A 26,768-nucleotide genomic window follows, 5' to 3' on the forward strand; every position below is an offset into this window, starting at 1 on the left:
TACATTTAATGTATTCAAAAGCTTTATTTCAGACAGACAGGTGAATTTGATAAGCAACAGGGTGCGTCTTCATTGGCACCTCCATCAATTCTTCTGCAAGGAAATTCAAAATGTATAAAACATGTTTTAAAGTAATAATCTTCATTTTATTGGTCCTATATATGCTGCACTGTAAAAAATGTATATATCCTCTTTGCCTATCTTTTCTTACAATAATTCACTTTCTGTTATCATTGTCCTACTGTTAGTACTTACCTGCATTTGTTCATATATCCAGGGGAGGAAGTGGGTGACATTGCCGTAGACTCCTGGTTTGTTCCTCAGGGCACAACCTATACCCCAGCTAGTGTCCCCTACCAGCCACCATACTGAACCCTCCTTGGCCACCATTGGTCCTCCACTGTCCCCCTGCAAGACACAATAAGTTACCCCCCCCCCCCCTCCTATGTTAGCATTACAAAATGGGTCCATAACTTTAATACTGTGCATTTGGAAAGTAAAGTCAACTTCATCAGATTTGCCACCAATACTCCTTATAGGACACATCACTGCACTCTATACTACTCTGTAAACTGGTCATCTCTGTATACCAGTTGCAAGACCCACTGGTTGATGCTTATTTATAAAACCCTCTTAGCGCTCACTAACTGATAATCCTACTGCAGCCCTCATCCTCCACATACAACAACTGTTCTGCCAGTCATATTCTGTTAAAGGTCCCCAAAGCACACATATCCCTGGGTCGCTCTTGTTTTCAGTTCACTGCAGCTAGCAACAGTAACGAGCTGCAAAAAACACTCAAACTGGACAGTTTTATCTCCATCTCTTCATTCAAAGACTCAATCATGGACACTCTTGCTTACAGTTGTGGCTGCTTTGCGTGATGTTGTCTCTACCTTCCTGCCTTTGTGCTGTTGTCTGTGCCCAATAGTGTTTGTACCATGTTTTGTGCTGCTACCATATTGTGTTGCTACCATACTATGTTGTCATGTGTTGCTGCCATTCTTAGGTCTCCCTTTATGTAGTGTTGTGGTGTCTCTCTTGTCATGATGTGTGTTATGTCCTATATTTTTATTTTTTATTCTAGCCCCCGTCCCCGCAGGAGGCCTTTTGGTAGGCCATCATTGTATATAAAAATGTGTTCTTAACTGACTTGCCTTGTTGAATAAAAGGTTAAATAAATAAATACAAAATAAAACAAAAGTATTCAGACCACTTCACTTTTTCCACATTTTGTTACTTTACAGCCTTATTCTAAAATGTATAAAAAATGCAAAACATCCTCATCAATCTACACACAATACCCCATAATGGCAAAGCGAAAACAGGTTTTTAGAAACAGAAACCTTATTTACATAAGTATTATTTACATATGACCCTTTGATATGAGACTCCTGTTTCCTGTTTCCATTGATCATCCTTGAGATGTTTCTACAACTTGATTGGAGTCTGTGGTAAATTCAATTGATTTGACATGATTTCGAAAGGCAAACACCTGTCTTTACAAGGTCCCACAGTTGACAGTGCATGTCAGAGCAAAAACCAAGACATGAGGTCGAAGGAATTGTCCGTAGAGCTCCGTGACAGGATTGTGTCGAGGCACAGATCTGGTGAAGGGTACCAAAACATTTCAGCAGCATTGAAGGTCCCCAAGAACACAGTGGCCTCCATCATTCTTAAATGGAAGAAGACTCTTCCGAGAGCTGGCCGCCCGGCCAAACTGAGCAATCGGGGGAGAAGGGACTTGGTCAGGGCGGTGACCAAGAACCCGATGGTCACTCTGACAGAGCTCCAGAGTACCTCTGTGGAGATTGGAAAACCTTCCAGAAGGACAACCATCTCTGCAGCACTCCACTAAATCAGGCTTTCATGGTAGAGTGGCCAGACGGAAGTCACTCCTCAGGAAAAGGCACATGACAGCCTGCTTGGAGTTTGCCAAAAAAGCACCTAAAGGACCTAAAGGCCTGAATGCCAAGTGTCACGCCATATGTACTGTGAAGCATGGTGGTGGCAGCATCCTGCTGTGGGGATATTTTTCAGCAATAGGGACTGGGAGACTAGTCAGGATAGAGGGAAAGATGAATGGAGCAAAGTAAAGAGAGATCCTTGATGAAAACCTGATCCAGAATGCTCAGGACCTCAGACTGGGGTGACGGTTCACCTTCCAACAGGACAACAACCCTAACCACACAGCCAAGACAACGCAGGAGTGGCTTCGGTACAAGTATCTGGATGTCTTGAGTGGCCCAGCCAGAGACCGGACTCTGGAGAGACCTGAAAATAGCTGTGCAGCGACGCTCCCCATCTAACCTGACAGCGTTTGAGAGGAACTGCTCAAATAGAGGTGTGCCAAGCTTGTAGTGTCATACCCAAGAAGATTCGAGGCTGTAATCACTGCCAAAGGTGCTTCAGCAAAGTAAACTGTCTGAAAACATATGTAAATTTGATTATGATTATATTTCTTTATATAAATTTGCTAAAATATCTAAAAACTCGTTTTTGCTTTCTCATTTTGGGGAATTGTGTGTAGATTGATGAAGGGAAAAAACTATTGAATTCATTTTAGAATAAGGCTGTAACGTAACAAAATGTGGAAAAAGTGAAGGGGTCTGAATACTTTCCGATTGCATTGTACCTTCAAAAACATGAGTATACTTCATATATACTACTTCAAGGTCTCAGAGCAAGTGACGTCACCGATTGAAACGCTATTAGCACGCTCCCCACTAACTAGCTAGCCATTTCACACCGGTTACAATATCACAATCAGAAAACAACTAATCCAACAAAACATTGTCATATTCAATCAAATAATAAAGAATACATGCAGTAAGTAAAAAGTTAAAAAAACACAAAAACCTTCCCCTAAATAAGGATTAGATAGCCTACAGTATGTGCTGCACATGTATGTTGGTTCTATGTGTAAATCTGACCTGACATGAGTCCACTCCTCCTGCCAGTGTCCCAGCACAGATCATAGAGGCGGTTACAAGTCCATTATACACCAACGATGCATTACATGTCTCTCTGCTGTACATGGTGATCTGGGCCTGACGCAGGTTTCCCGACGACGACCCTGGAGCCATAAAAATGATCAGCAATCATAAGTCAATCATACGGCTTCATTACAACAAATTAATTATATTCTTTAAATCTTATAAGATCAATCACTTTTAGTCATAAAACCTTTGACTTGTGTTTAATAATGACAGTCATTGGTCCTGTAATAAGAGTTGTCTTACCACCACTCCTAATGGACCCCCATCCAGAGATCCAGGCTTCTCGCTGGGGAGTCAGATTCACACCGACATTGGGCAGACAGACTGGTCTCACCGTATCTACAACATAACACCATAGTTGGCAATCAGAAGGTTGCGACACCAGGTGGTGTCATAGGAAGGCCCTAAAAATTGTCAAAGACTCCAGCCACCCACTCATAGACTGTACTCTCTTCTACCTCATGGCACCGATGCACAAAGTCTGGAACCACCAGGGACCCTGTACAGCTTCTACCCCCAAACCATAAGACTGCTACATATTTAGTTAAAGATTTAACCAATAGCTACCCAGACTATCTGCATTGACCCTTTTTGCACTAACTCTTTTGACTCATCACATACACTGCTGTTACTACTGATAATCTATCCCGTTGCCTAGTCACTTTATGATACTCTTCTTTTTCCAAACCCTAAAAGGGATTTTCTATTGGATCATGCTTTTTCAAATGTCTGAAATGGAACACAGACTTACTTGACATAGTGAGGGGTGTGCTGAGTTTCATGAGAGCGATGTCATTATCACTAGTCTGCTTGTCGTACTTTTCATGAGAGATTATGTGTCCCACTGAATTCCCAGTGGCAAAATCCATCTGGGTCAAGGCCAGATAGCCAGCATACACCGTCCACTGACTGGGCCCTGATAGCCTACCATACACAATGAGAGAGAAAACAGACAACAGTATGTCCTCAGGTGATCTTTGCTTTTTCATGGTTGTCATGCTGCCACCACACAATCATGCTGTAGAGTGTTGTTTTATTCACACAATCATGCTGTAGAGTGTTGTTTTATTCACACAATCATGCTGTAGAGTGTTGTTTTATTCACACAATCATGCTGTAGAGTGTTGTTTTATTCACACAATCATGCTGTAGAGTGTTGTTTTATTCACACAATCATGCTGTAGAGTGTTGTTTTATTCACACAATCATGCTGTAGAGTGTTGTTTTATTCACACAATCATGCTGTAGAGTGTTGTTTATTCACACAATCATGCTGTATAGTGTTGTTTTATTCACACAATCATGCTGTAGAGTGTTGTTTTATTCACACAATCATGCTGTATAGTGTTGTTTTATTCACACAATCATGCTGTAGAGTGTTGTTTTATCACACAATCATGCTGTAGGTTTTCACACATCATGCTGTAGATGTTGTTTATTCACACAATCATGCTGTAGAGTGTTGTTTTATTCACACAATCATGCTGTAGAGTGTTGTTTTATTCACACAATCATGCTGTAGAGTGTTGTTTTATTCACACAATCATGCTGTAGAGTGTTGTTTTATTCACACAATCATGCTGTAGAGTGTTGTTTTATTCACACAATCATGCTGTAGAGTGTTGTTTTATTCACACAATCATGCTGTAGAGTGTTGTTTTATTCACACAATCATGCTGTAGAGTGTTGTTTTATTCACACAATCATGCTGTAGAGTGTTGTTTTATTCACACAATCATGCTGTAGAGTGTTGTTTTATTCACACAATCATGCTGTAGAGTGTTGTTTTATTCACACAATCATGCTGTAGAGTGTTGTTTTATTCACACAATCATGCTGTAGAGTGTTGTTTTATTTACACAATCATGCTGTAGAGTGTTGTTTTATTCACACAATCATGCTGTAGAGTGTTGTTTTATTCACACATCATGCTGTAGAGTGTTGTTTTATTCACACAATCATGCTGTAGAGTGTTGTTTTATTCACACAATCATGCTGTATAGTGTTGTTTTATTCACACAATCATGCTGTATAGTGTTGTTTTATTCACACAATCATGCTGTATAGTGTTGTTTTATTCACACAATCATGCTGTAGAGTGTTGTTTTATTCACACAATCATGCTGTAGAGTGTTGTTTTATTCACACAATCATGCTGTAGAGTGTTGTTTTATTCACACAATCATGCTGTAGAGTGTTGTTTTATTCACACAATCATGCTGTATAGTGTTGTTTTATTCACACAATCATGCTGTAGAGTGTTGTTTTATTCACACAATCATGCTGTAGAGTGTTTGTTTTATTCACACAATCATGCTGTATAGTGTTGTTTATTCACACAATCATGCTGTATAGTGTTGTTTTATTCACACAATCATGCTGTAGAGTGTTGTTTTTATTCACACAATCATGCTGTATAGTGTTGTTTTATTCACACAATCATGCTGTATAGTGTTGTTTTATTCACACAATCATGCTGTAGAGTGTTGTTTATTCACACAATCATGCTGTATAGTGTTGTTTTTATTCACACAATCATGCTGTAGAGTGTTTGTTTTATTCACACAATCATGCTGTATAGTGTTGTTTTTAATTATTTCACACAATCATGCTGTCAGAGTGTTGTTTTATTCACACAATCATGCTGTAGAGTGTTGTTTTATTCACACAATCATGCTGTAGAGTGTTGTTTTATTCACACAATCATGCTGTATAGTGTTGTTTTATTCACACAATCATGCTGTATAGTGTTGTTTTATTCACACAATCATGCTGTATAGTGTTGTTTTATTCACACAATCATGCTGTATAGTGTTGTTTTTATTCACACAATCATGCTGTATAGTGTTGTTTTATTCACACAATCATGCTGTAGAGTGTTGTTTTATTCACACAATCATGCTGTAGAGTGTTGTTTTATTCACACAATCATGCTGTATAGTGTTGTTTTATCCACACAATCATGCTGTAGAGTGTTGTTTTATTCACACAATCATGCTGTAGAGTGTTGTTTTATTCACACAATCATGCTGTAGAGTGTTGTTTTATTCACACAATCATGCTGTAGAGTGTTGTTTTATTCACACAATCATGCTGTAGAGTGTTGTTTTATTCAAACAATCATGCTGTAGAGTGTTGTTTTATTCACACAATCATGCTGTAGAGTGTTGTTTTATTCACACAATCATGCTGTAGAGTGTTGTTTTATTCACACAATCATGCTGTATAGTGTTGTTTTATTCACACAATCATGCTGTAGAGTGTTGTTTTATTCACACAATCATGCTGTATAGTGTTGTTTTATTCACACAATCATGCTGTAGAGTGTTGTTTTATTCACACAATCATGCTGTAGAGTGTTGTTTTATTCACACAATCATGCTGTAATAGTGTTGTTTTATTCACACAATCATGCTGTATAGTGTTGTTTTATTCACACAATCATGCTGTATAGTGTTGTTTTATTCACACAATCATGCTGTATAGTGTTGTTTTATTCACACAATCATGCTGTATAGTGTTGTTTTATCCACACAATCATGCTGTAGAGTGTTGTTTTATTCACACAATCATGCTGTAGAGTGTTGTTTTATTCACACAATCATGCTGTAGAGTGTTGTTTTATTCACACAATCATGCTGTAGAGTGTTGTTTTATTCACACAATCATGCTGTAGAGTGTTGTTTTATTCACACAATCATGCTGTAGAGTGTTGTTTTATTCACACAATCATGCTGTAGAGTGTTGTTTTATTCACACAATCATGCTGTAGAGTGTTTGTTTTATTCACACAATCATGCTGTAGAGTGTTGTTTTATTCACCAATCATGCTGTATAGTGTTTGTTTTATTCACACAATCATGCTGTAGAGTGTTGTTTTATTCACACAATTATGCTGTAGAGTGTTGTTTTATTCACACAATCATGCTGTAGAGTGTTGTTTTTATTCACACAATCATGCTGTATAGTGTTGTTTTATCCACACAATCATGCTGTAGAGGTGTTGTTTTATTCACACAATCATGCTGTATAGTGTTGTTTTTATTCACACAATCATGCTGTAGAGTGTTGTTTTATTCACACAATCATGCTGTAGAGTGTTGTTTTATTCACACAATCATGCTGTAGAGTGTTGTTTTATTCACACAATCATGCTGTATAGTGTTGTTTTATTCACACAATCATGCTGTATAGTGTTGTTTTATTCACACAATCATGCTGTATAGTGTTGTTTTATTCACACAATCATGCTGTAGAGTGTTGTTTTATTCACACAATCATGCTGTAGAGTGTTGTTTTATCCACACAATCATGCTGTAGAGTGTTGTTTTTATCCACACAATCATGCTGTAGAGTGTTGTTTTATTCACACAATCATGCTGTAGAGTGTTGTTTTATTCACACAATCATGCTGTAGGTGTTGTTTTATTCACACAATCATGCTGTATAGTTTGTTTTATTCACACAATCATGCTGTAGAGTGTTGTTTTATTCACACAATCATGCTGTAGAGTGTTGTTTTATTCACACAATCATGCTGTAGAGTGTTGTTTTATTCACACAATCATGCTGTAGAGTGTTGTTTTATTCACACAATCATGCTGTAGAGTGTTGTTTTATTCACACAATCATGCTGTAGAGTGTTGTTTTATTCACACAATCATGCTGTAGAGTGTTGTTTTATTCACACAATCATGCTGTAGAGTGTTGTTTTATTCACACAATCATGCTGTAGAGTGTTGTTTTATTCACACAATCATGCTGTAGAGTGTTGTTTATTCACACAATCATGCTGTAGAGTGTTGTTTATTCACACAATCATGCTGTAGAGTTTTCACACAATTATGCTGTAGAGTGTTGTTTTATTCACACAATCATGCTGTAGAGTGTTGTTTTATTCACACAATCATGCTGTATAGTGTTGTTTTATCCACACAATCATGCTGTAGAGTGTTGTTTTATTCACACAATCATGCTGTAATAGTGTTGTTTTATTCACACAATCATGCTGTAGAGTGTTGTTTTATTCACACAATCATGCTGTAGAGTGTTGTTTTATTCACACAATCATGCTGTAGAGTGTTGTTTTATTCACACAATCATGCTGTAGAGTGTTGTTTTATTCACACAATCATGCTGTATAGTGTTGTTTTATTCACACAATCATGCTGTATAGTGTTGTTTTATTCACACAATCATGCTGTAGAGTGTTGTTTTATTCACACAATCATGCTTAGAGTGTTGTTTTATCCACACAATCATGCTGTAGAGTGTTGTTTTATCCACACAATCATGCTGTAGAGTGTTGTTTTATTCACACAATCATGCTGTAGAGTGTTGTTTTATCCACACAATCATGCTGTAGAGTGTTGTTTTATTCACACAATCATGCTGTATAGTGTTGTTTTATTCACACAATCATGCTGTAGAGTGTTGTTTTATTCACACAATCATGCTGTAGAGTGTTGTTTTATTCACACAATCATGCTGTAGAGTGTTGTTTTATTCACACAATCATGCTGTATAGTGTTGTTTTATTCACACAATCATGCTGTATAGTGTTGTTTTATTCACACAATCATGCTGTATAGTGTTGTTTTATTCACACAATCATGCTGTATAGTGTTGTTTTATTCACACAATCATGCTGTAGAGTGTTGTTTTATTCACACAATCATGCTGTAGAGTGTTGTTTTATCCACACAATCATGCTGTAGAGTGTTGTTTTTATCCACACAATCATGCTGTAGAGTGTTGTTTTATTCACACAATCATGCTGTAGAGTGTTGTTTTATTCACACAATCATGCTGTAGAGTGTTGTTTTATTCACCAATCATGCTGTATAGTGTTGTTTTATTCACACAATCATGCTGTAGAGTGTTGTTTATTCACACAATCAATGCCTGTAGAGTGTTGTTTTATTCACACAATCATGCTGTAGAGTGTTGTTTTATTCACACAATCATGCTGTATAGTGTTGTTTTATTCACACAATCATGCTGTAGAGTGTTGTTTATTCACACAATCATGGCTGTTAAGAGTGGTGTTTTATTCACACAATCATGCTGTATAGTGTTGTTTTATTCACACAATCATGCTGTATAGTGTTGTTTTAATTCACACAATCATGCTGTATAGTGTTGTTTATTCACAGCAATCATGCTGTAGAGTGTTGTTTTATTCACACAATCATGCTGTAGAGTGTTGTTTTATTCACACAATCATGCTGTAGAGTGTTGTTTTATTCACACAATCATGCTGTAGAGTGTTGTTTTATTCACACAATCATGCTGTATAGTGTTGTTTTATTCACACAATCATGCTGTAGAGTGTTGTTTATTCACACAATCATGCTGTAGAGTGTTGTTTTATTCACACAATCATGCTGTATAGTGTTGTTTTATTCACACAATCATGCTGTAATAGTGTTGTTTTATTCACACAATCATGCTGTAGAGTGTTGTTTATTCACACAATCATGCTGTATAGTGTTGTTTTATTCACACAATCATGCTGTATAGTGTTGTTTTATTCACACAATCATGCTGTAGAGTGTTGTTTTATTCACACATCATGCTGTATAGTTGTTGTTTATTTCACAACATCATGCTGTAGAGTGTTTGTTTTATTCAACACAATCATGCTGTATAGTGTTGTTTATTCAACAATCATGCTGTATAGTGTTTGTTTTAATTCACACAATCATGCTGTAGAGTGTTGCTTTTATTCACACAATCATGCTGTAGAGTGTTGTTTTATTCACAACAATCATGCTGTAGAGTGTTGTTTTATTCACACATCATGCTGTATAGTGTTGTTTTATTCACACAATCATGCTGTATAGTGTTTGTTTTATTCACACAATCATGCTGTATAGTGTTGTTTTATTCACACAATCATGCTGTATAGTGTTGTTTTATTCACACAATCATGCTGTATAGTGGTTGTTTTATTCACACAATCATGCTGTAGAGTGTTTGTTTATTCACACAATCATGCGTATAGTGGTTGTTTTATTCACACAATCATGCTGTATAGTTGTTGTTTTATCCACACAATCATGCTGTAGAGTGTTGTTTTATTCACACAATCATGCTGTAGAGTGTTGTTTTATTCACACAATCATGCTGTAGAGGGTTGTTTATTCACACAATCATGCTGTAGAGTGTTGTTTTATTCACACAATCAATGCTGTAGAGTGTTGTTTTATTCAACAATCATGGCTGTAGAGTGTTGTTTTATTCACACAATCATGCTTTAGAGTGTTGTTTTATTCACACAATCATGCTGTAGAGTGTTGTTTTATTACACCACTCATGCTGTATAGTGTTGTGTTATTCACACAATCATGCTGTAGAGTGTTGTTTTATTCACACAATCATGCTGTATAGTGTTGTTTATTCACACAATCATGCTGTAGAGTGTTGTTTTATTCACACAATCATGCTGTAGAGTGTTGTTTTATTCACACAATCATGCTGTATAGTGTTGTTTATTCACACATCATGCTGTATTGTGTGTTTTATTCACCCAATCATGCTGTAGAGTGTGTTTTATTCACACAATCATGCTGTAGTGTGTTTTATTCACACATCATGCTGTATAGTGTTGTTTTATTCCACACATCATGCTGTATAGTGTTTGTTTTATTCACACAATCATGCTGTAGAGTGTTGTTTTATTCACACAATCATGCTGTAGAAGTGTTGTTTTATTCACACAATCATGCTGTAGAGTGTTGTTTTATTCACACAATCATGCTGTAGAGTGTTGTTTTATCACACCAATCATGCTGTATAGTGTTGTTTTATTCACACAATCATGCTGTAGAGTGTTGTTTTTATTCACACAATCATGCTGTATAGTGTTGTTTTATTCACACAATCATGCTGTATAGTGTTGTTTTTTCACACAATCATGCTGTATAGTGTTGTTTTATTCACACAATCATGCTGTAGAGTGTTGTTTTATTCACACAATCATGCTGTCTAGTGTGTTTTATTCCACACAATCATGCTGTAGAGTGTTGTTTTATTCACCAATCATGCCTGTATAGTGTTGTTTTTATTCACACAATCATGCTGTATAGTGTTGTTTTATTCACACAATCATGCTGTATAGTGTTGTTTATTCACACAATCATGCTGTAGAGTGTTGTTTATTCACACAATCATGCTGTATAGTAGTGTTGTTTTATTCACACAATCATGCTGTATAGTGTTGTTTATTCACACAATCATTGCTGTAGAGTGTTGTTTTATTCACACATCATGCTGTATAGTGTTTGTTTTATTCACACAATCCTGCTGTATAGTGTTGTTTTATTCACACAATCATGCTGTAGAAGTGTTGTTTTATTCACACAATCATGCTGTATTAGTGGTTGTTTTTATTCACACAATCATGCCTTGTAGGGAGTGTTTGTTTTATTCACACAATCATGCTGTATAGTGTTGTTTTATTCACACATCATGCTGTATAGTGTTGTTTTATTCACACAATCATGCTGTATAGTGTTGTTTTATTCACACAATCATGCTGTAGAGTGTTGTTTTATTCACACAATCATGCTGTAGAGTGTTGTTTTATTCACACAATCATGCTGTAGAGTGTTGTTTTTATTCACACAATCATGCTGTATAGTGTTGTTTTATTCACACAATCATGCTGTATAGTGTTGTTTTATTCACACAATCATGCTGTATAGTGTTGTTTTATTCACAACAATCATGCTGTATAGTGTTGTTTTATTCACACAATCATGCTGTATAGTGTTGTTTTATTCACACAATCATGCTGTAGAGTGTTGTTTTATTCACACAATCATGCTGTATAGTGTTGTTTTATTCACACAATCATGCTGTATGTGTTGTTTTATCCACACAATCATGCTGTAGAGTGTTGTTTTATTCACACAATCATGCTGTAGAGTGTTGTTTTATTCACACAATCATGCTGTAGAGTGTTGTTTTATTCACACAATCATGCTGTAGAGTGTTTGTTTTATTCACACAATCATGCTGTAGAGTGTTGTTTTATTCAACAATCATGCTGTAGAGTGTTGTTTTATTCACACAATCATGCTGTAGAGTGTTGTTTTATTCACACAATCATGCTGTAGAGTGTTGTTTTATTCACACAATCATGCTGTATAGTGTTGTTTTATTCACACAATCATGCTGTAGAGTGTTGTTTTATTCACACAATCATGCTGTATAGTGTTGTTTTATTCACACAATCATGCTGTAGAGTGTTGTTTTATTCACACAGATCATGCTGTAGAGTGGTTGTTTTATTCACACAATCATGCTGTATAGTGTTGTTTTATTCACACAATCATGCTGTATAGTGTTGTTTATTCACACAATCATGCTGTATAGTGTTGTTTTATTCACACAATCATGCTGTATAAGGTGTTGTTTTATTCACACAATCATGCTGTATAGTGTTGTTTTAGTCCACACAATCATGCTGTAGAGTGTGTTGTTATTCACACAATCATGCTGTAGAGTGTTGTTTTATTCACACAATCATGCTGTAGAGTGTTGTTTTATTCACACAATCATGCTGTAGAGTGTTGTTTTATTCACACACATTCATGCTGTAGAGTGTTGTTTTATTCACAACAATCATGCTGTAGAGTGTTGCACAAATCAGTCAAAGTGTAGAGTGTTGTTTATTCACAACATGGGGGCAATCCATGCTGTAGAGTGTTGTTTTATTCACACAATTATGCTGTAGAGTGTTGTTTTATTCACACAATCATGCTGTAGAGTGTTGTTTTATTCACACAATCATGCTGTATAGTGTTGTTTTATCCACACAATCATGCTGTAGAGTGTTGTTTTATTCACACAATCATGCTGTATAGTGTTGTTTTATTCACACAATCATGCTGTATAGTGTTGTTTTATTCACACAATCATGCTGTAGAGTGTTGTTTTATTCACACAATCATGCTGTAGAGTGTTGTTTTATTCACACAATCATGCTGTATAGTGTTGTTTTATTCACACAATCATGCTGTATAGTGTTGTTTTATTCACACAATCATGCTGTATAGTGTTGTTTTATTCACACAATCATGATGTAGAGTGTTGTTTTATTCACACAATCATGCTGTAGAGTGTTGTTTTATCCACACAATCATGCTGTAGAGTGTTGTTTTATCCACACAATCATGCTGTAGAGTGTTGTTTTATTCACACAATCATGCTGTAGAGTGTTGTTTTATTCACACAATCATGCTGTAGAGTGTTGTTTTATTCACACAATCATGCTGTAGAGTGTTGTTTTATTCACACAATCATGCTGTAGAGTGTTGTTTTATTCACACAATCATGCTGTAGAGTGTTGTTTTATTCACACAATCATGCTGTAGAGTGTTGTTTTATTCACACAATCATGCTGTAGAGTGTTGTTTTATTCACACAATCATGCTGTAGAGTGTTGTTTTATTCACACAATCATGCTGTAGAGTGTTGTTTTATTCACACAATCATGCTGTAGAGTGTTGTTTATTCACACAATCATGCTGTAGAGTGTTGTTTTATTCACACAATCATGCTGTAGAGTGTTGTTTTATTCACACAATCATGCTGTAGAGTGTTGTTTTATTCACACAATCATGCTGTATAGTGTTGTTTTATTCACACAATCATGCTGGTAGAGTGTTGTTTTATTCACACATTATGCTGTAGAGTGTTGTTTTATTCACACAATCATGCTGTAGAGTGTTGTTTTATTCACACAATCATGCTGTATAGTGTTGTTTTATCCACACAATCATGCTGTAGAGTGTTGTTTTATTCACACAATCATGCTGGTATAGTGTTGTTTTATTCACACAATCATGCTGTAGAGTGTTGTTTTATTCACACAATCATGCTGTAGAGTGTTGTTTATTCACACAATCATGCTGTAGAGTGTTGTTTTATTCACACAATCATGCTGTATAGTGTTGTTTTATTCACACAATCATGCTGTATAGTGTTGTTTTATTCACACAATCATGCTGTATAGTGTTGTTTTATTCACACAATCATGCTGTAGAGTGTTGTTTTATTCACACAATCATGCTGTAGAGTGTTGTTTTATCCACACAATCATGCTGTAGAGTGTTGTTTTATCCACACAATCATGCTGTAGAGTGTTGTTTTTTTCACACAATCATGCTGTAGAGTGTTGTTTTATCCACACAATCATGCTGTAGAGTGTTGTTTTATTCACACAATCATGCTGTATAGTGTTGTTTTATTCACACAATCATGCTGTAGAGTGTTGTTTTATTCACACAATCATGCTGTAGAGTGTTGTTTTATTCACACAATCATGCTGTAGAGTGTTGTTTTATTCACACAATCATGCTGTATAGTGTTGTTTTATTCACACAATCATGCTGTATAGTGTTGTTTTATTCACACAATCATGCTGTATAGTGTTGTTTTATTCACACAATCATGCTGTATAGTGTTGTTTTATTCACACAATCATGCTGTAGAGTGTTGTTTTATTCACACAATCATGCTGTAGAGTGTTGTTTTATCCACACAATCATGCTGTAGAGTGTTGTTTTATCCACACAATCATGCTGTAGAGTGTTGTTTTATTCACACAATCATGCTGTAGAGTGTTGTTTTATTCACACAATCATGCTGTAGAGTGTTGTTTTATTCACACAATCATGCTGTATAGTGTTGTTTTATTCACACAATCATGCTGTAGAGTGTTGTTTTATTCACACAATCATGCTGTAGAGTGTTGTTTTATTCACACAATCATGCTGTAGAGTGTTGTTTTATTCACACAATCATGCTGTATAGTGTTGTTTTATTCACACAACCAGGCTGTAGAGTGTTGTTTTATTCACACAATCATGCTGTAGAGTGTTGTTTTATTCACACAATCATGCTGTATAGTGTTGTTTTATTCACACAATCATGCTGTAGAGTGTTGTTTTATTCACACAATCATGCTGTATAGTGTTGTTTTATTCACACAATCATGCTGTAGAGTGTTGTTTTATTCACACAATCATGCTGTAGAGTGTTGTTTTATTCACACAATCATGCTGTAGAGTGTTGTTTTATTCACACAATCATGCTGTATAGTGTTGTTTTATTCACACAATCATGCTGTAGAGTGTTGTTTTATCCACACAATCATGCTGTAGAGTGTTGTTTTATTCACACAATCATGCTGTATAGTGTTGTTTTATTCACACAATCATGCTGTATAGTGTTGTTTTATTCACACAATCATGCTGTAGAGTGTTGTTTTATCCACACAATCATGCTGTATAGTGTTGTTTTATTCACACAATCATGCTGTATAGTGTTGTTTTATTCACACAATCATGCTGTAGAGTGTTGTTTTATCCACACAATCATGCTGTAGAGTGTTGTTTTATTCACACAATCATGCTGTATAGTGTTGTTTTATTCACACAATCATGCTGTATAGTGTTGTTTTATTCACACAATCATGCTGTAGAGTGTTGTTTTATTCACACAATCATGCTGTAGAGTGTTGTTTTATTCACACAATCATGCTGTATAGTGTTGTTTTATTCACACAATCATGCTGTATAGTGTTGTTTTATTCACACAATCATGCTGTAGAGTGTTGTTTTATTCACACAATCATGCTGTAGAGTGTTGTTTTATTCACACAATCATGCTGTAGAGTGTTGTTTTATTCACACAATCATGCTGTAGAGTGTTGTTTTATTCACACAATCATGCTGTATAGTGTTGTTTTATTCACACAATCATGCTGTAGAGTGTTGTTTTATTCACACAATCATGCTGTATAGTGTTGTTTTATTCACACAATCATGCTGTATAGTGTTGTTTTATTCACACAATCATGCTGTATAGTGTTGTTTTATTCACACAATCATGCTGTAGAGTGTTGTTTTATTCACACAATCATGCTGTAGAGTGTTGTTTTATTCACACAATCATGCTGTATAGTGTTGTTTTATTCACACAATCATGCTGTATAGTGTTGTTTTATTCACACAATCGTGCTGTATAGTGTTGTTTTATTCACAAGCTTTGAATAGATTTATGTTGTTTGTTTTTATTATATTGTAACATTTTTAGGAGATCCATCCTCCTCTGCTTCATTGCCGAAGACTTCTTTGAGAGGAACAGATGATGTTTGGTGTGAAACGTATGCTTTTAAAATTGAAATGGCAAATTAAACATGTTTTTATTCCCTTTAAATAAGTTGCAGTTAAACTCACGTTTCTACGCAGTGGGCGGCAGTGAGGATCCACTCAGGGCTGATGATGGAGCCTCCACACAGGTGCTGGCCCCTGGCGTGCAGACTGACCTGCCATGGCCAGGCACCGCTCACTGCTATATCCCCCCCTACGATTCGGCTCCAAGGAGCTGCTATACTGACACCACAGTCTGGAAGGAATCCAACACACACATTTCAAAGACTAACTTTGTAGAGCAAAGAGAGCTGCATGGCCAGTCTGGCTCAAGATGAACACAACAGGGTTTACATCTGGCTATGTATTATGTAGAAATGATATAGCATCCCTATGTTTCCATAGTAAACCCCAAAGTCTGGTGGAGGCTCCTCAGAGGAGGACCATCCTCTTCAGTGAATTTCATAAATTGTTTAATTGTAAAACATTTAAAAATGTATCCTTTTTAGATAAAACTACACTAAATATAATCACGTCACCAAATAACAGATTTAAACACACTCTTTTTCAAAGAAGGTCTACAGTAGCCTGAACAGCACTCTGTAGGGTAGCACCATCTCCTCTGGGTACATTGAATTCAGTACAAAACCTAGGAGGCTCATGGTTCTCACCCCCCTTCCATAGATTTATACAGCAATTATGACAACTTCTGAAGGATGTCCGCCAACCAATCAGAGCTCTTGCAGCATAAACTGATATGTTGTCCCCCAATCAAAGGATCAGAGAATTAATCTAGTACTGAAATAAATAGCTATAACTAGCACTACAGTGTATAAAATGTGGTGAGTAGTTGACTCAAAGAGAGAAGACAATAGTTTAATAGTTTTGAACAAATTATTTTCTTCCAAAATGAAGGAGAAGCAAGAGAGAAATAGAGCGAGAGATGTTCAGTTTCACTTACTTAGCTAGCAAATGCAGCTAACTAGTTTAGCCTACTGAAACACCCTGCTCAAACAGAGGTATACTATGTTAGCTAGCTGGCTATGACTTTCCAACACAAAACTGGAACTCTTCCAAGTCAAGGTAAGCTTTTGGTATTACTCATTTATTGCCACCGGGGTCAGCCGTTGTAACTACTTACTGACTGTACACTGTAACGTCACTGCATGATTGTAGTGGGTTTACTAACTTGTTAGTTCTATTAGCTATGCTGACTATGACGTTACTTTAGCTAATATGGTGACAACGATGTAGGCTGTGTGTAGCGGTTTGGCTTGGAAATGTTATTTCGCCTGGTCACATACAGCTGATGTGTTTCGCTCCACAAGCAAAGGGTAGTGGTGAGAGAAGGAGAGTGCATAGGACATGGCTGCCATGAAAGTGAACTGTGTTTACACGTGATCAGGGATGTGTTCAATCCGCCAATTCTGTTGAAAAATGTTTCTTAAATGGAAGCAAACGGAACAAAATGGGGATAAACAGACCTGAATTAGACCAATAGAAACTCTTGTTTGCAACTGTTGGACTAATGATTACACCCTATATCAGATAGATGCAAGCAAGAGTCCATATGTCACTGTCTGTCACCTCAAATTTGTCTATCGACCTGTGTGCACCTACATTGTAAACTTTAATTCATAGGCTAGATTGTAGCAACCTCATGATGGGTATAGGGAAAATTTGAGTATCATGTAGTAGCCTAAACCGATCACTGAATTATCACTGAACTGAGTGAATGGAATATGAATGAGAGTCATTTGATATGCTGTAATAGAAATAAGGCCATGCTCATGAAAAAAACATCATCCTCCCTCATCTTAAACGCCACTGACCGGCATTGCCAACGTCCCTAGTCAAGATATAGATCACAGTAGTAAACCAGTCTAAACATGGTCCCATGTGGCTCAGTTGGTAGAGCACGGTGCTTGCAACACCAGCGTTGTGAGTTTGATTCCCATGGGGGGGGGAGTATGAAAATGTTTGCACTCACTACTGTAAGTGACTCTGAAGAGTCTGCTGAATGATGATGAGTTCTAATGTTGTAAATTATCACCTTGAAATATTGAGTGCCATAGTCTAGTTTGTACACCAGATGTTAATGGTTATCTGTACGGGGAATGTTTTGAGTAAAGGAAGGGCAATCACATACCAGGCATTGATAAGGGTGGAGAGATGTGGTTTAGTGAGGAAGGTCAGATCACATTAATGGAGAAGGAACAGTTTATGGCCCCAACATCACTTAATTTCCTGCCTAGCAATAACAGATGTAAATGTAACAGTGATCATGTGACTTGAGATTTGTTCCCCTGAATGTGTTTCTATAATCTCTAACCTGAAGGTAATCTGAGCCTGTACTGAGAATTAGTGGAAGGGTAAAGTAATGGCTTACCAATACACTGCAGGGAGACTGCTTGTGCTGAGCAGTAGGGACTGCAGGCAGAAGTGACGTCACAAAAGTTTATGGAAGCAATTCTGTACTTGAACTCCATTTTGTATGTATTGTTCACCACTCAACAAAAATCTGTATAGACAACATTTAGTTTGTTTTGATAGAATAAGAGAGTGCATTCATGTTAAACTCACCTTCCAGTTAGCTGCCTCTGTAGAAGGGATTGGGGGTCAAAGCTGGACAGCTTCAAATAGCCCTCGGAAGCCAAGGAGCCTGGGTTTCTTTGTGAGGACCGAACGTAGGACCCACTTGGAAGCAGAGATAGACCTGGTCAGTACATGCCCCTTAAATAGCCCTTATGTTATGCACATTATACTGTATGTACGGTACAGAGTTTACCAAATCAAATCGTATTGGTCACCGACACATATTTATTAGATGTTATTGCGGGTGTAGCAAAATGCTTGTGTTCCTAGCACCAACAGTGCAGTAGTATCTAACAATACACAACAATACACACAAATCTAAAAGTAAAAGAATGGAGTTAAGAAATACATAAATATTAGGACGAGCAAAGTCAGAGTGGCATTGAGTAAAATACAGTAGAATATAATACAGTATATACATATGAGACGAATAAAGCAGTAAGTAAACATTATTAAAGTGACCAGTGTTCCATTATTAAAGTGGTCAGTGATTCCTTGTCTATGTTTATAGGGTGGTAGCCTCTAAGGTGCAGGGTTGAGTAACAAGGTTGTAGCTGGCTAGTGATGGCTAGTTAACAGTCTGATGGCCTTGAGATAGAAGTTGTTTTTCAGTCTCTTGGTCCCAGCTTTGATGCACCTGTACTGACCTCGCCTTCTGGATGATAGTGGGGTGAACAGGCCGTGGCTCAGGTGGTGGATTTCCTTGATGATCTTTTTGGCCTTCCTGTGACATCGGGTGCTGTAGGTGTCCTAGAGAGTAGACCGCACCACCCTCTGGAGAGGGTGGTGTGCAGTGTGATGGCGTTGTCTGTGGATCTATTGAAGTGGGTCTAGGGTGTCAGGTAAGGTAGAAGTAATATGATCCTTAACTAGCCTCTCAAAGCACTTCATGAGGACAGAAGTGAGTGCTACGGGGCGACGTAGCTGGTTTTCCCTTTGTTGTCTGTGATTGTCTGTAGACCCTGCCACATACGTCTTTTGTTGTTGAATTTCGACTCCACTTTGTCTCTGTACTGACATTTTGCCTGTTTGATTGCCTTACGGAGGGAATAACCTCTCTGTTTGTATTCAACCATATTTCCAGTCACCTTACCATGGTTAAATGCGGTGGCTTGCACTTGCAGTTTTGGGTGAACGCTGTCATCTATCCACGGTTACTGGTTTGGGTAGGTTTTAATAGTCACAGTTGGAACTGTGATTACAGTTACAATTACAGATACTCTATGACACGTATGTGATCCTATTTCTCATGGTGACCCACCTGCTGTATCCCATCTTTTTACAGGTGGCCCTGCCAAAGTTGTCATTCCAGTCATCAGCACACACTGGCTTCCACGTCTGACTGTCTGATGAGTAACTCTGCAGCACAGAACTAGACCCATAGAGGCGCACTGGTAGAAGAAAGTAGATATTACAATTGATTGACGAATAGTGTTCAAATTGGGTGGGATGGGGTTTGGGCACAAATCATATAAAAAAAAACATAGCTACATGAATTCTAACAGAGTGTTCCTAGACACAGCATCAAATCAAACTTAAGCACATTTATTTAAAAAAAAATGCATTTCAAGGTGCTTAACCCTCATTCTACCAACTGGGGTAGTTTTTGACTACAGACAAAAACACCCAATTCCGCCTTCAATAAATACAAAAATCTTCCAAAATTATACAAAGTCTGCCAATAGTATAAATACTTGACAGAACTGCAATACAGAACTCCGATAGGCTCTGAATCTACATAGAGAGTTGTGCTGGTGTGTATTCTACGAAAACTAATTATTCTAGGACAAACGTTAGAAATATATATACAGTGGGGCAAAAACGTATTTAGTCAGCCACCAATTGTGCAAGTTCTCCCACTTAAAAAGATGAGAGAGGCCTGTAATTTTCATCATAAGTACACTTCAACTATGACAGACAAAATGAGAAAAGAAAATCACGTTGTAGGATTTTTAATGAATTTATTTGCAAATTATGGTGGAAAATAAGTATTTGGTCACCTACAAATAAGCAAGATTTCTGGCTCTCACAGACCTGTAAGTTCTTCTTTAAGAGGCTCCTCTGTCCTCCACAATACCTGTATTAATGGCACCTGTTTGAACTTGTTATCAGTATAAAAGACACCTGTCCACAACCTCAAACAGTCACACTCCAAACACCACTATGGCCAAGACCAAAGAGCTGTCAAATCACACCAGAAACAAAATTGTAGACCTGTACCTGGCTGGGAAGACTGAATCTGCAATAGGTAAGCAGCTTGGTTTGAAGAAATCAACTGTGGGAGCAATTATTAGGAAATGGAAGACATACAAGACCACTGATAATCTCCCTCTATCTGGGGCTCCACGCAAGATCTCACCCCATGGGGTCAAAATGATCACAAGCAAAAATCCCAGAACCACACGGGGGGACCTAGTGAATGACCTGCAGAGAGCTGGGACCAAAGTAACAAAGTCTACCATCAGTAACACACTACGCCGCCAGGGACTCAAATCCTGCAGTGCCAGACGTGTCCCCCTGCTTAAGCCAGGCCCGTCTGAAGTTTGCTAGAGAGCATTTGGATGATCCACAAGAAGATTGGGAGAATGTCATATGGTCAGATGAAACCAAAATATAACTTTTTGGTAAAAACTCAACTCGTAGTGTTTGGAGGACAAAGAATGCTGAGTTGCATCCAAAGAACACCATACCTACTGTGAAGCATGGGGGTGGAAACATCATGCTTTGGGGCTGTATTTCTGCAAAGGGACCAGGACGACTGATCCGTGTAAAGGAAAGAATGAATGGGACCATGTATCGTGAGATTTTGAGTGAAAACCTCCTTCCATCAGCAAGGGCATTGAAGATGAAACGTGGCTGGGTCTTTCAGCATAACAATGATCCCAAACACACTGCCCGGGCAACGAAGGAGTGGCTTCGTAAGAAGCATTTCAAGGTCCTGGAGTGGCCTAGCCAGTCTCCAGATCTCAACTCCATAGAAAATCTTTGGAGGGAGTTGAAAGTCTGTGTTGCCCAGCAACAGCCCCAAAACATCACTGCTCTAGAGGAGATCTGCATGGACGAATGGGCCAAAATACCAGCAACAGTGTGTGAAAACCTTGTGAAGACTTACAGAAAACGTTTGACCTCTGCCATTGCCAACAAAGGGTATATAACAAAGTATTGAGATAAACTTTTGTTATTGACCAAATACTTATTTTCCACCATCATTTGCAAATAAATTCATAAAAAATCCTACAATGTGATGTTCTGGATTTTCTTTTCTCATTTTGTCTGTCATAGTTGAAGTGTACCTATGATGAAAATTACAGGCCTCTCTCATCTTTTTAAGTGGGAGAATATGCACAATTGGTGGTTGACTAAATACTTTTTTGCCCCACTGTATATATATATATTTGAATCCAGGTTTCTCTGGAGACATAATATTAACAGGACAGATGCCTCACAAGTCCTCAACTGGCAGCTTCATTAAATAGTACACACAAAACATCAGTCTCAACGTCAACAGTGAAGAGGCGACTCCGGGATGCTGGCCTTCCAGGCAGAGTTGCAAAGAAAAAGCCATATCTCTGTCCAGTGTCTGTGCTCTTTTGCCCATCTTAATCTTTTCTTTTTATTGGCCAGTCTAAGATATGGCTTTTCTTTGCAACTCTGCCTGGAAGGCTAGCATCGTGGAGTCTCCTCTTCACTGTTGATGTTGAGACAGGTGTTTTGCAGGTACTATTTAATGAAGCTGCCAGTTGAGGACTTGGGAGGTGTCTGTTTCTCAAACTAGACACTCTAATGTACTTGTCCTCTTGCTCAGTTGTGCACCGGGGCCTCCCACTCCTCTTTCTATTCTGGTTAGGGCCTGTTTGCGCTGTTCTGTGAAGGGAGTAGTACACAGCATTGTACGAGATCTTCAGTTTCTTGGCAATTTCTCGCATGGAATAGCCTTCATTTCTCAGAACAAGAATAGACTGACAAGTTTCAGAAGAAATTTATTTGATTCTGGCCATTTTGAACCTGTAATCGAACCCACAAATGCTGATGTTCCAGATACTCAATTAGTCTAAAGAAGGCCGGTTTTATTGCGTCTTTAATAAGAACAACAGGTTTCAGCTGTGCTAACATAATTACAAAAGGACTTTCTAATGCTCAATTAGCCTTTTAAAATGCTAATCTTGGATTAGCTAACACAACGTGCCATTGGAACACAGGAGTGATGGTTGCTGATAATGGGACCCTGTATGCCTATGTAGATATTCTATTAAAAATCAGCTTTTTCCAGCTACAATAGTCATTTACAACATTAACAATGTCTACACTGTATTTCTGATCCATTTTATGTTATTTTAATAGACAAAAAAAGCAAAAAATAGCTTTTCTTTCAAAAACAAGGACATGTCTACGTTTGAACGGTAGTGTGTATATATATATATGGAAAATGTTATATAAATACCAGAATTCTTATAATTTCCTCCAATACTCTATAAGCGCAACGTGTTATGGTATTTGGGTTGTTATAACATTTGGTTTGAAGTGACATTTAGGATTTGAGCATGCTTTTTGGATCCTGCTATAGGCCCTACCACTCCCATTGTTTCACTATGCTAATCCAAGCTGTGGTGTCAGTAAATAAAGAAAAACATATTTTTGGTCATTGTCTCTCAGGATCAATGGATGACTCACTTTTTGTCAATAAAATTAAGTACATATCTAAACACCTCCCTCTGCAACAGGATCCTGGACTTCCTGACAGGCCGCCCCCAGGTGGTGAGGGTAGGTAGCAACACATCTGCCACGCTGATCCTCAACTCTGGAGCTTCCCAGGGGTGCGTGCTCAGTCCCCTCCTGTACTCCCTGTTCACCCATGACTGCATGGCCAGGCACGACTCCAACACCATCATTAAGTTTGCTGACGACACAATAGTGGTAGGCCTGATCACCGACAACGACAAGACAGCCTACAGGGAGGAGGTCAGAGACCTGGCCGGGTGGTGCCAGAATAACAACCTATCCCTCAATGTAACCAAGACTTTGCTCGGCCTCCGACCGCAAGGCACTTCAGAGGGTAGTGCGTACGGCCCAGTACATCACTGGGGCAAAGCTGCCTGCCATCCTCTACACCAGGCGGTGTCAGAGGAAGGCCCTAAAAATTGTCAAAGACCCCAGCCACCCCAGTCATAGACTGTTCTCTCTACTACCGCATGGCAAGTGGTACTGGAGTGCCAAGTCTTGGACAAAAAGGCTTCTCAACAGTTTTTACCCCCAAGCCATAAGACTCCTGAACAGGTAACCAATGGTTACCCGGACTATTTGCATTGTCCCCCCCCCCCCCCCCCCCCCCAACACCTCTTTTACGCTGCTGCTGCTCTCTGTTTATCTTATATGCTTTGTCACTTTAACTACACATTCATGTACATACAACCTAAATTGTCCCGACCAACCAGTGCTCCCGCACATTGGCTTACCAGCCTATCTGCATTGTGTCCCACCACCCGCCAACCCCTCTTTGCTACTCTCTGTTCATCATATATGCACAGTCACTTTAACGATACCTACATGTACATACTACCTCAATAAGTCTGACTAACAGGTGTCTGTATATAGCCTTGCTACTCTTTTTTCAAATGTCTTTCTACTGTTGTTTTATTTCTTTACTTACCCACACCTTTTTTTGGCACCACTGGTTAGAGTTTCACTGTAAGGTTTACACCTGTTGTATTCGGCGCATGTGACAAATAAACTTTGATTTGATTTTGTTCATTTTTACCACATAAATGTGACTTGAATATTTACTTCAAAATTCTAAACACGAAATGATACTAGAATCAAATGATGGCAAATCAGCTCTTTGGTATTAATAAGAATTGTACTTATTTAATGGGAACATTTATACTTTTGTTTCATAGAATATGCAAATGAACTTTCATTTTGCTAAAATAACAGGCTGTTGTATTTATTTCTTATTTCAGATATCATTATTTACATGTCTAATTATGTTTTAATAATAATTAAGTTGATATGTTGGTTGGTAATCCATGTATGTAAAATATGTTGGTAATATGAGGGTTAACAAATAAAACAATAAAAGGTGAGAAAGATTAAAAACAACTCACTTCTATGCAAATATAAAATCAAGACAAACATGAATAAAAATGTGCAATTAAGAGAGAAATTAAACCAAAACACTGGCGTTGCAAGCACCATGCTCTACCAACTGAGCCACACAGGCTTTAGACTGGTATCCTACTGTGATCTACATCTTGACTCAGGACTTTGGGGTTGGCTATGGAAACATAGAGATGCTATATATAGTTCCTGTCAAATTTAGAACCAAACGTTTCTGACATTTGGAACAACTAAAAGATCTGAGAGATCAACAGTCTACTGTAATGATAAACCAAAAATGATTGAGTGAAGACTTACGGCACTGTGTCTCGTCCTCTCCTCCTGGACAGTCTCTGATGCCATCACACCATTTGGATGCACTCAGATACACACAACCCTGCCTACAGGACCTCCCCAACACACACTGGTTGAACACTGGACACACACACACACACACACACACACACACACACACACACACACACACACACACACACACACACACACACACACACACACACACACACACACACACACACACACACACGAGACCATGACTATAAGGTTACACTTGCTGTCCTTTTAAATTACTGAATAAGAACTACATGGTAATTTTCCTTAGCCACTAATTACAATGTCAACTAGTCTTTTTCCACTGCAAGCAGTGGCATAGAAAGCATAGATCATTTCAACATTATTAATATTAATGTCAGCTCATGTCAACCAAAGCATCAATTAAGAAACAGTTACTGTATGAGGATTCTGTGTACTGTACGTACGGAAATACCAAACCAACGCTCCTGTTGCCCCAAGGAAAACTAAGACACTGAGGATAGAGGCCACAATACATTTACAGTGACTTTTCTTCACCACTGAAAGAGAGCAGAAACAAAATAACACTCAACATACGAACAATAACACTTTTTGCTCTACTTTTGACCATGAAAGGACTCTCAACCCTCGACCTAGATATTCACATAGAATTTGACCATTAGCCCCTCTTAACATCTGTGTGTCACCCTGGAAGCATGTAATCATGGCAAGGCTTGTTTTGCATTTAAGTGTGATGTTTATCATCAGAGGAATATCAGTAGAAAGGTAAATACTGTACCTTTTTGTTCTGGGACTGGGTGTGGTAGTCCAGGGGTGACCGTGTGGTGGGTATTGATGGTCTTGGGAGCGTACTGGGGAGTGTACTGAGGACAAATAGAGGGGGGGACATTGTGCATCTTTAGGGCAGAGGCGGTAGGAGGGGGTCTTCCCTCCCCTTGTTGAAACCCACGGTTCACATACTGGGGACCTGGTGTCTGGAGAAAGCGGAGAGAAGGATAATGGTTTTCCGTTTAACTACAATGATGGAAATCCATAAAGTATTTGATAAATTGGAGCGGTTTTTCCATGGTATGTTGAACATAGTCCATGGTACATTACACCAGTATTGTAATCACCACAAAACATCAATGACTGGTATGAACAATGTACGTGGTTGCCCATTTCCCATCGGGAAAACAAAAATCAAATCAGAGATATACAACTGAAGTTACCTGGTTATTGTTCATGTTGACACCACGTTCAGCGAACTGATAAGATCAAATCTGAAAAAGTTTCAAGTAACTTCTAAAAACATTTTAGCCACAGTTTAATATTTATTAACAAAAAAGTTATACAAATGTACAGCAAAGCCTTGTATGACTGTTTTTTTGACAGCAGATTCATTTCAGGTACTGTTTTCCAGACTTACCTTGGATTAGTTCAACTGTTGCTTTCAAACACTGATTCGGTGTCCTTTCTTTTTTCTCTCCCTCTAACTCAGGCCATTTCTCCCTTTGCTCCTGGTAATGAACAGCCATGACCACACCTTAGCTTGTGCGCACAGCATGACTTGAAGGGTGGTTCAATTATTTAAGCTGTAACACCA

At 38.0% G+C, this 26,768-nt stretch overlaps 1 protein-coding gene across 4 annotated transcripts; it reads right to left on the reverse strand.

The window, feature by feature from the left end:
• LOC109873214 (transmembrane protease serine 2) lies at positions 1-26,768 on the reverse strand. Of its 4 annotated transcripts, none has more exons than XM_020464824.2 (14): positions 26,592-26,768; positions 26,395-26,467; positions 25,962-26,157; positions 25,630-25,722; positions 25,169-25,285; positions 20,019-20,148; positions 18,746-18,859; positions 18,552-18,592; positions 16,250-16,418; positions 3,751-3,923; positions 3,243-3,338; positions 2,934-3,076; positions 256-408; positions 1-93 (listed from the first exon to the last, which is right to left on the reverse strand). In XM_020464824.2, exons 2-14 carry the CDS (start codon positions 26,407-26,409, stop codon positions 85-87), a joined length of 1,449 nt encoding a protein of 482 aa, XP_020320413.1. In that variant the 5' UTR covers positions 26,410-26,467; positions 26,592-26,768; the 3' UTR covers positions 1-84. The 4 variants fall into 4 exon arrangements, with proteins under 4 accessions (XP_020320413.1, XP_020320414.1, XP_020320412.1 ...); XM_020464825.2 differs by having other exon boundaries at positions 25,962-26,046; positions 26,395-26,445; positions 26,592-26,767; XM_020464823.2 differs by having other exon boundaries at positions 26,395-26,445; positions 26,592-26,767.

The sequence above is a fragment of the Oncorhynchus kisutch genome, linkage group LG28 (assembly GCF_002021735.2).
Source record: "Oncorhynchus kisutch isolate 150728-3 linkage group LG28, Okis_V2, whole genome shotgun sequence".
NCBI lineage: Eukaryota > Metazoa > Chordata > Actinopteri > Salmoniformes > Salmonidae > Oncorhynchus > Oncorhynchus kisutch.

Bases quoted from the DNA above. Each gene is read 5' to 3' on its own strand.
- LOC109873214 (XM_020464824.2), bottom strand. The intron at 25,286-25,629 runs GTACGTACAGTA...GTGTGTGTCCAG, and splicing joins AGCGTTGGTTTGGTATTTCC to TGTTCAACCAGTGTGTGTTG. The intron at 3,339-3,750 runs GTAAGTCTGTGT...GTTATGTTGTAG, and splicing joins CACACCCCTCACTATGTCAA to ATACGGTGAGACCAGTCTGT.